Source organism: Neodiprion virginianus, chromosome 2 (assembly GCF_021901495.1).
Source record: "Neodiprion virginianus isolate iyNeoVirg1 chromosome 2, iyNeoVirg1.1, whole genome shotgun sequence".
NCBI classification, from domain to species: domain Eukaryota; kingdom Metazoa; phylum Arthropoda; class Insecta; order Hymenoptera; family Diprionidae; genus Neodiprion; species Neodiprion virginianus.
In genome coordinates this window covers 1,562,703-1,572,426 of record NC_060878.1, presented here as the reverse complement: position 1 = coordinate 1,572,426, position 9,724 = coordinate 1,562,703, and the positions used below count along the sequence as shown (strand labels likewise).

The 9,724-nt window shown below is 45.9% G+C and overlaps 2 protein-coding genes across 4 annotated transcripts in view; one reads left to right on the top strand and one right to left on the bottom strand.

The window, feature by feature from the left end:
- The window catches only part of LOC124296898 (uncharacterized), a 31,865-nt gene extending 24,958 nt beyond the window's left edge, over nt 1-6,907 (top strand). The window contains exons 2-11 of one of the 2 annotated variants that reach the window (XM_046747304.1): nt 812-974; nt 1,551-2,028; nt 2,314-3,364; nt 3,436-3,672; nt 3,741-3,816; nt 4,532-4,975; nt 5,069-5,239; nt 5,561-5,665; nt 5,743-5,828; nt 5,952-6,907. In XM_046747304.1, the coding sequence (XP_046603260.1) occupies nt 3,305-3,364; nt 3,436-3,672; nt 3,741-3,816; nt 4,532-4,975; nt 5,069-5,239; nt 5,561-5,665; nt 5,743-5,828; nt 5,952-6,056 (1,284 nt within the window). In that variant the 5' untranslated portion in view covers nt 812-974; nt 1,551-2,028; nt 2,314-3,304 and the 3' untranslated portion in view covers nt 6,057-6,907. Of the gene's footprint in view, nt 1-618; nt 975-1,550; nt 2,029-2,313; nt 3,365-3,435; nt 3,673-3,740; nt 3,817-4,531; nt 4,976-5,068; nt 5,240-5,560; nt 5,666-5,742; nt 5,875-5,951 lie in introns of those variants that run through there. The other variant, XM_046747305.1, reaches the window with a different exon arrangement.
- Nucleotides 6,908-6,952: 45 nt separating this feature from the next.
- On the bottom strand, nt 6,953-9,724 carry LOC124296899 (twisted gastrulation protein homolog 1-A-like). 2 transcript variants are annotated; one of them, XM_046747308.1, is made up of 4 exons: nt 9,655-9,724; nt 8,131-8,376; nt 7,812-8,015; nt 6,953-7,691 (listed from the first exon to the last, which is right to left on the bottom strand). In XM_046747308.1, exons 2-4 carry the CDS (start codon nt 8,369-8,371, stop codon nt 7,384-7,386), a joined length of 753 nt encoding a protein of 250 aa, XP_046603264.1. In that variant the 5' UTR covers nt 8,372-8,376; nt 9,655-9,724; the 3' UTR covers nt 6,953-7,383. The 2 variants fall into 2 exon arrangements, with proteins under 2 accessions (XP_046603264.1, XP_046603263.1); XM_046747307.1 differs by lacking the exon at nt 9,655-9,724 and adding an exon at nt 9,313-9,622.

The following is a 9,724-nucleotide window of genomic DNA, read 5'->3' as shown; positions in this document are numbered from 1 at the left end:
GCTTTGTTCGCACAATTACACAAACAATGATTATATCTGTGCATACACTATAATACACATCTGTCGTTGTCCTGCTCTTCTTCTTTGCAGTCTGACGGGACAGGTCTTTGTTTTTGGCGATATGGACGACGGTTTTCTAGGAGGTAATTGGATACTGTGCGATCCTAATAATCTAACCAGTGTGGAATTTTCTATGCAATTTACAGCGACTCGCAAGCTCGTATTACAGAAATGATTTTCACTAGGAATGCGTTGCGTATAACATGCAGAGCACGTTTACTCGTGCATCATGAAAGTGGTCCCACGCAGGGAAACTCGACGCTCTAGCTACGGCACAGTTTGCTAATTAATATGAAAATCATGTATGGAATTACAGATAATAGCATGCGCAGATCCTAGCGCCCGATAACGAGCGTGACGAGTTTAATACCTTTTACATCCATACAACAATTACCAACTACATAACCAAGCGCTCGATTCTCATTTCTGCAATCAGCATGCCAAGCTTCTTCGAGGACTGGGAACGTTTACTCAATTCAGAGGATGATCGGGTCCAAAAAAAGTGCGCCGCAATTTAGGTCAAATTTATATATATGTATATATATATATGCGTATACAGCGAACACATGTGATACAGCCGGAAAGCCTGAGGTGAAAAAAATAAAAAGAAAGGAGGAATAAAAAGACCCCAGTCATCTGGCTCCTCACGCTGAATCGTCTGCCGGTCATACTTTCAATTTCGACCAGTCGGTACAACTCAGAGATGTAGGTACTATATACATGTGTCCATGTAACTTCGTCCATGTTTCAGGCTGAACTCTCAATCTACAGAGAGACCATTGCACTGTGCATACTAAGTCTTCAGGGATCGCGACAAGCTCGATGACCTCGTTGACCTTCTTCTCTGGTCGTCACCCGGTAAGTCGAGTCGTCGTTAAGCCCGTTCTTGGTCGTCTTGGTCGTCAGCAGGGCCGGTGAGTTGCAATTTCTTCAGGTATGGAGTTCGTTATAGAAGTGGGAACGGAAGGGGGGTTGTTCATTTACTCTATGACAGTTTCATGATATTTTGATTAACGTTGTATCTTTGCACTTTCGAAAGATATTAACCTCGTTTATACATAATATTTCAATAAAACCAAACGTACTTAAAGTTCAATATTTCACTTATTCATGACGGAGACTCGATTGATTTCTGTCACCATTTTTCGCCGAATGTGAAGGATCGTTGTGTCAATCAATCTAGATACCATTATCAACCAAAGACATGAGTTTTCAACCTCTGTAAAATGAAAAAATGCTCATACCGCAGCGCGAGACGATGCTGGGATGAATGGATAATTCTCTCTCTCTCAAAAAAAAAAAAAAGAAATCAATTTTGTATGCAATGCAAGTGGGTAAAGTATTTTTATAGACATAGATACGCAGAAAGTTCGAGGTAACGAAGCTAACTGACTCGATAATAATCTTGGAAAGTTTTTAATTTGATTCCATTCGAGTCTTCGCCTACCAATAACGTCCAATCTGTAGAAGTCTTTCGCTACTTTTCCCAGGTATGGAAACTCCATACTCAGCATACATCAAGTATGGATTACTCCATACTGACCATACCGACGTCGCCGGCGGTTGTCTTCAGGGTCAGTAAAGTCAAGGTCTCTTCGAACCATCGACATCGGCATCAGCATCGGCATACGGATAGTTGGAACAGAAGTTACTTGGTCCCAAGTAGCTTGACAGGAATCGGTTAGAGCTGGCAACGATCGGTTGTACCGTTAAGTTGCGTTACAGGCACACAGCTGGAACATTCGCACCTTGCGTCGACCTCTGTGTCTTTCTCTCACGCACGCTCGTGCCTCTCACTGTGTTTGTGAGTTGTGAGTCTACACGAGGACAGGCACACATGCGAGCCTTTTTTTCCCCGATTACGTCACGCTCTGTTGGTGCCCCTTTCACCTGGTGCGCAGCAACGTTCGTTAGCGGGGAGGAGAGACTGTAACCAGATCGGGGGTACCCGGGGAAACCTTTCGATTGGTAAGCAAATATCGGTATTGCGCGATCTTGTTGAAGAGAACTCTTACCGCCACTATATGTATACTGCTGGAAATTGAATGTAACGTGACATAAGAAACCCAGTCGAGATTACGGTTCACTCAATTTTAACTCCCGGTAATGCTTTCTCCTAAACTCTTGGTCAATTCTTCTTTATTACAAGAAGGATTTTGAAATGTAAGAAACAAAAATTATACCACATGAGCAAAAGAGTGTTCCAGAGACGTTTGCTTCCATTCAACCGTCACTGTTCTTCTCCGCTTACAGTTAAACGAAGAGCGCAGGCGTTCCGTCGTCGTTACGTCTCTACGTTGAGGCTTGGCTCTGATAGTCAGCGCAGAGAAGGAGCGATCGAGCGCAGGCGTGATAGAAACGTTGCGCACCAGCTTGGGTATCTCGGTGTTTATTCTACCTCGGTATTCCACGGATACAATGCTTCCGTACCTACACAGACTAGCAGAGTTTCAGTACCGACGAGCTGGGCACGTTTGGAGCTCAACATGGCGCCGGTCGCTCTGTAGCTTTTACGTCAATATCGCGGTTTAGCTGGAGCAACGCAATTCGAACAGGCATTGGATTTGGAAAGCACGATGCTTGACCAAGTGAGTGCGGATATTCGGTCTGGGGAGATCGCTGCTTCTTTGCTCTTCAGTGTACTCGACTCGGATATGTTTGGATTGCGTATCACTCAAGAATCCACTTGCAGTCCATCTCGGTAATGGTTTGGAAGAATTTGAAAGACCTCATCGTCGATACTCAACACTGCGGGAAAAACGACTAAAGCATATTTCCCTCAACAGCGATTCGCATTCCATTCCAGTGGCGGGATATTTTGATCCTCGCGTATATATACGCTATAGTGACTGCAAGACAAAGTACCGGAAAACCTCGTAGATCCTTCGCTCCGATAATAACGTAAAATTCGTTTACAAAAGAGTATAAATTGCAACTGACCTAAGTTTTACCGTCAAACCCACAACCGCATAGTCCGAAACCTATTTCAGGTCGAAATCCATTACTAGCTACTTGGTCATAAATCACCTGTGATGTTCGCCGGAAGTGATAATTTCGCAATGTCAAGTACATCAAGGACATGCTTCACCTAGGTGAAGTACGAGCTTGCAGATTACACGGTGAATTGGGAAAGAGGGTCACGTGCAGCCCCTGAAATAGTTACACGAATTAATCACTTACACGAAATCCCGAGATTTTGGTGTCTGATCGCGATTGTTGGAAAGATAAATTCCAAATTCGAATCATGGCAGAAGAAGGTGCGGAGATCCGCGAGTGCCTGAGCAGCTGGCTGGCCTATCTTCAGGTGAGTTCATTGTCGGGATGCTTCACGGCACTCTATGTCGTCTTTTTCACTCATCATTCCTGGACCTCCAGACGCTGAACGGACTCTGCACCGCCGGTACGAAGCTCGCGCATTCCCTGCAGGACCTCCTGTCGACTCACGAAGGCCACGACGCGTTGGCAGCAAGGTGCAAATTGACTGGACAGTGTCTCGCCGGATGGGAAGAGCTTACTCGGGCTACCAACGTCGCCAGTAACACCGTGAAGAACCATGTCAGCCACGTGATGGCGGCACTTGGAGAGGCTCAAGGTGGAACGGTCGACTCCCAAGTTAGTAGACGAGGACCAGCGCGCAAACAATGCCCATTACCCCTCACCGTCATCATCTATCGTTTCAGGATATCCTCTGCGACAATTTACTGACCTTCATCAATCTACAGTATCAGTTCTGCCTCGCTTGCTGCGAGTGCCTAGGTGCGTTGACAAGATAGGGTGACACAAATCCCAGGTAGCACACTCATTCAGAGGCTGACCATCATTCGACTACAAAAAATGGAATTAAAAAAATTTTGACGCAATGTTGATAAAAAATAGACAAAAGGTCGGCTATATTTTAATGGCTATAGATCGTCAACAAAGTGGACTTAAAGTTGACATGCGGTATACTTCAAGTTTACGAATGTCCTCTGAAATGCCTAGTATAAGGCGATCCGACTAGACAACCCATTGTTACTTTATTCCAGTTACCACTGGAAAGTCAAGTGACAAGTTTTGATATTTTTTAGACAAATGATTGTTTCTGCGAGCGCATTAATGTGCCGAATGAACATCAACGTCTGGTGGCAGTTAGACTGACTAATCGTTATCTCGTACTTGATGAAAACTGACTATTAGTCCACGAAATTAGCCAATTTGCAAATTATCGCCTTTTTGTGTTGACTGCTGACAGTCAACTGAAAACCAAATAATAGTTGAGGTCGGGTGTTGCCTTTACCGTGACATTTCAGAGGACACTCGGGCACTCTTAGTCAGTGTACAGTGAAAGATCGGCTCATAATATCCCTACTCCCAGTTGACTTGAAATAGTTGACTGAGATTTTTTATCGATATCAAGTCAACTAACATCCAACAGTGTGCTACCTGGGAGACTTAGCGGCGTGGCTATGAACGGCTCTCTTGCTTTTGGCAGGTGGAATGGCAGAGTGTTCCTGTTCTCGAACCGGAAGGTCAGAGTGCGAGGTGGCAGCTTTGCAGCGATGTTTCGAGAGGCTGTACAGTCCTTCGGGGGGCTCTTCGTCCGGCGGTCAGCAGCAGGGGCAGCGATCGCGTCTGCCTTATCCGCTCTTTCCTCTGCAGGTTCAGAGGCGATGGTCGGAAACCGCCGCCGCCGAGATGTCGGGATCTACGGTCGAGAACGCAACCAGACGGTGGTCCATGCCTTGGGACTGTCGCCACGTATCCGACTTCCTCGAGGCGCCCACCGCCCATCAGAACAACGCCAGGACCAAGCTGAAGGTGCCTTCCAGTCAGGAACGAAGTCGAGCCGTCACCCCCGACTCGTCCTGGAAATCATCGACCATGGCCAGTCAGGATGGACTCCGGGAGGCCATTCAGCTACTCTCGTGCAAACCGGGTAAGGTCAAGTGGAGTCAATCCCTTTAGTCGCAGGAAGAATAGGAGGAAGACGCTTACGAGGAGGACTAGTTTCAACATCGTTATTGTCCAGGTATCCGGCCATCGGCCCAGCTGTATCATCCGAATCAGCATATTCCAGATGTCACTCTGACAACGTGTAGCTTCGATAGAAACAGCGACTGTTCTAGCACCGCCTGGCTCGATAATCGATCGAGTTTGAGGTACTGGCCACGAGACGCTGGCGACCACTCGGACCATTCCGGTGAGTGTGCTTTTTCACGGCGCCGATTGTTGGAATGTTTTGTCCACTTGCGCAACGGTGAGAAAAGTACTCACTCTTCTGCCAACCTTGTAACATTTAAACGTTACGCAGAGCCCTGCTCAAGTTTCGCAAACATTTTGTGAATACCATCGTGGAGAGACTTCTCAGGACATGAATTAAGAACTGTAATTAGACTTGATGACGTTATGACGTTAAAATTGTCACAACGCAACCGCATTCGAGAAGATAAAAAATCGGATTATTATTCTGCACTTATCATTCCCGAACTATGAACTGGTCTTATTTCGTTTTTACTCAAAGTTTCAGAACAGAGTGGAACCAGCGGAAGTGGTCACAGAGATAGCAAGGACAGCATCCACTCGCAGAGTGATCAGAGTGGAATCGGCCAGAGGGAATCAGATGCAGGTATGTATGATCAATTCCGCTAATTTTCGGCATCATTCTGCGAGAATATTGACCAACGTTTGTATCCACCGTTTCAGGGATGAGCGAGGTGCTGGCTTCGAGGAAAAGCAGCTCGTCGACGGACTCGTGCCGATCTGGTTCGGAGGGTGGCGTCGTCGGAGGGGTATAAAAATGATAACTTAACGAGAAAACCTACCGCAGTGTATACGGTGAAGAGGAAGACTCCTCCGTTGCAGGATCTGCACCCGCCATTTGAATAGCGAATATTAAAATGTAATTTTTTCAGGAATCCTCACGGTCCCAGTTATACTCAATGTGGAGCGGAGGCGACCTGCCCTTCATCAAGCTCCCTGAAAACAGCGAACGAACCGATAAAGATCCTCCGACATGAACGAGATATATTTAGAACATATCGTTTGAACAATCTCTTTTTAATTATGACCAAGTCGTCCTTCGCCGGTTGAAGGAATGTTGTACAATGTACAGATTGTATACATCTATAGCCTAACGCGTTAGTTACCCGTTTTAAAAACGGGAGGATCGATCCCCTCGCTGTTCTTGTTTATACAACTACGTAAGAGTTAAAATTTTTACTACCCGTACCTATATTAATCTTGCCTCCCTCGAAGTGAAAACCATTCGCTGCAGAGCAGAAAATGTTTGTCAAAATAATTATCGCTGGTGTGAATTACATAGAGTTATAGTTGTGAACTCTAGTTTCGAAAATCCTTCCGTTTCCTATATTTCACTTATGAATCGCTAACATTTTCGTAATAACAAGTCGCTTCGACATGCTAAAATCACTAATTATTTCAAATCGTGCTCTGGAACTGATACCAGCTATTCTGGCGACCTCTGCGTTGATTTGAAATCATGAAAATGCTCGTTTAGATGTTTTATATTGTAGTAGAAAAAGTTTTATACATCCGTTTAAATCCAAGATGTCCTGCGTGTACGTTTTTTAATATGTTTGATAGACGTAATGGTAAATTCTGATCGAGCCTTATCGGCACAAAATGATAATATATATATATTGGACCTTCGAATAGGTGTAACCTATTTCTTTATCATTTTTATTTTTTGACAGGAAAATGACTATGTGAATCATATCTTGAACCAATTTTTCACCTTGTATCCGTGAATCACAAACTATTATACAAAGTACAACACATACCTCTACGAAAAAAAAAATTGAAGTATCCTTAAACGGTAATTGTGTCGATTGATTAATCCGTATCTTTGCTAGCTGTTGAAGAAAAATACATTCGGCAACAGAATAAAGTAGAATCTGCTTCTACGTAATTTTATTCATATGGCACAGTACAATGATAGGTATCTGATAAAATTATTCTAGACATTCTAGATATTCTTAGAAATAACGTATAGGTAAATTATCATCAGTTTCGTCGTGAAACTGCTTTAAAAGACCGTTAAAAAAAACGATATACAAGAAATACACCATAATATAAATCCACCCACTAGGCTGAAAGGGTTTCGAAATTCCAAACCATTTAACAGTAATCTCAAAAGATTGGAATCTACGAATTCGTTCCCACCTACTCGCGGCAGACATCAACATTTCGTAATAAAAAATTCGCGTATCCGTGTCACTTTGCACGTGTAATTTTTGAACAAATTTACTCAACGTTTCGCATACGTACGATCCAGCGCATCTTGTCGAACCGTCTCGCTCGCAGACTTGAATCCAACCATCGGCATCAAAAATCTTCGTCCAATAATTCGTCGTCGTCCTGACCGTAGTCGTCGTACTGATTCTTGAGATCATCCCTAAGCTCGGAGGTCTGGGAACAGCCCTCGCACCTCGACTCGTTGATACCGTAATTGATGCAGGTGTCGCCGACGCATTCGCAGCACCCATCGTGGAACCATCTGTAACTGGTTGCCCCCATGCTCTGACAGGATGCCTTGCACTTGTGCCAGGAGTTGCACTGAGCCATGAACGCGACGGTGCAATTCAAGGTCACCACGTTCGTCTTGATGGGCTGGACCTCCTGCTCAACGGTTTCTGCAAAGACAAAGAGAAAACAAAGAAAAATAATTTAAAGAGTTGGCGAGTACAACAGCCTTCGGAACTTTTAGTCGAGGAATAAGAAAATCCTTGGGGCAAAGAGACACAATGACTCACGCATGTGATAGTCTTCCTTTTCGTTCTTCGGATTGTAAGTAGAGATATCGAAGTCGACGGGAAAGGTGAAGGTCAGCCATCGTCTAAGGGTATCCGTCTCGGACGTTAAAGCCTGGAAAAGTCCAGGTACCGGTTCGGCGAATTCTTCAACATGGGACTTTGCGCTTAGTGGATTTACGGTGATATTCGGCTTTGGACAAAGGTCTGAAACACAGAGGGGAAAATGCCTCGCAGGTATAAATAACTAAAACGTCAGAGAAAATAAGCATATATATCCGCACTTTCGACCCTCTTACTTTCCGTAAATGATCGTACTCACCGACGCACGAACAGCACTCGTCGTAGAGATAGCTGAGGCAGCTGAAACACTCCTTGCAGCAGGTGCAGGTCACCAGGTCACACTTGCAGCTCTGGGTCAGCATACACTTGCTGACAACGCTGGCGCAGATCGCCTCGTTACAGGCCAACGATGTTTTCACCGAGTTTTGAAGGACCAAAAGGAACAGGATCGTCGACAAGCCCCAGCCCAGCATAACGGGCTTCCACCACTGCCCCATCATCGTTCCTGGAAGAAAATCGGTTTCCTCTTAACGAAAATCGGATACCCTGGATCACGCGGATTGGAACGATCGAAGGTCCAGTAACGGACACGTTAGAGGCGCGATATTGCCGGTTGCACAACAAATATCTATAACTGCATCGAATGGTCGCGCCGCGTTACAGAGATGAGATTTCTTTCGATTACGGTTGTGGTGTCCGCGTCGAAAGGTCCGTCCATGCACGTACACATCAAGCCATTTCTTAGCATGTGAGCGAGGCTGGTGGACACTCGACGTACACGTGTACCTGGTCGAGTGGATGTATGTTTGTCAGCATCGGGCATGGAGAGACAGGCCAGTAGCGAGAGAGCCCCGCCTTGATCTCAACTCGTTATATGCCCCGAGGCGGTATAATAACTCGCATATACATACGTATATAAACCCTGGACGAGCGCCATTGCGGGGAATAGAATATTTTCACCAAGAGCAAGTCAAACCGTTCCCCGTTTCACATGCGTCGTGAAACCGCGTCGCGTTCGCGTTGACTATAAAATCCAAATCAATCCCGATATTGCAACGGGGCGAACCGGATATCTTTAATTCCGATCATTTCGCCGATGTATGAAAACACAGGCTCCCGCATAGCTGGGAATAGATTTTGCCGAAGCGCGAGGGTCGGTGCATTTATATCCATCCGTAATTCGTTATCCGGAATCGTTTGCGAAAGCTCCGCGCACCGTGGAACACATTTATGCACCACGACGCTAAGCACGGACACCTGGAGAATACGTAAAACCAGTCAAGCACCTCACGCAGCCTTTTCCTCGATTCTTCCAGCTCGTCTCATCTCGCGGATTGGTTATTCAAAGTTCAAACGGTCAAGTGCGCAATTCGGACGGTGAAACGCGCGACTGAGACGCAGAAGAGCCAAATTTAACGGGCACCGCGTATCTTTTACTCACCGTTTTGACGTCGACGGATATCGAGTTGCGGGAAGGCGCGGATCACTTTTTAAACTCGCACTTATCACCTAGCGTCATAACACTGCGCGGTGGCGCTTTCGGAGCCTCCGATGTCAGGCGAATGATCGCCGATTTTTTTTTAACTCATGCAACTCGCGTTGCGGGTAAAACGCGTTCGTCTATCGTGATGCGGATTAAACGCGTAAAAGACGGACGCGATACGCGGCAGTTCGAACGTTCAGTCCTCGCGGGCAGTAGAGACTCTGTCTGGTGTGTCTCTCGGTGGCTCCCACGAACTCCGTTCGAGACTGGTTCTCCCTTTTTTCAGCCTTTTTGTCTTACCTGCGGCCCCCCAGGAGCGGCTGCGTGTCCGTTCTGAGTTTCGAACTGCCGCCAGGTCGTCGGGGGGACA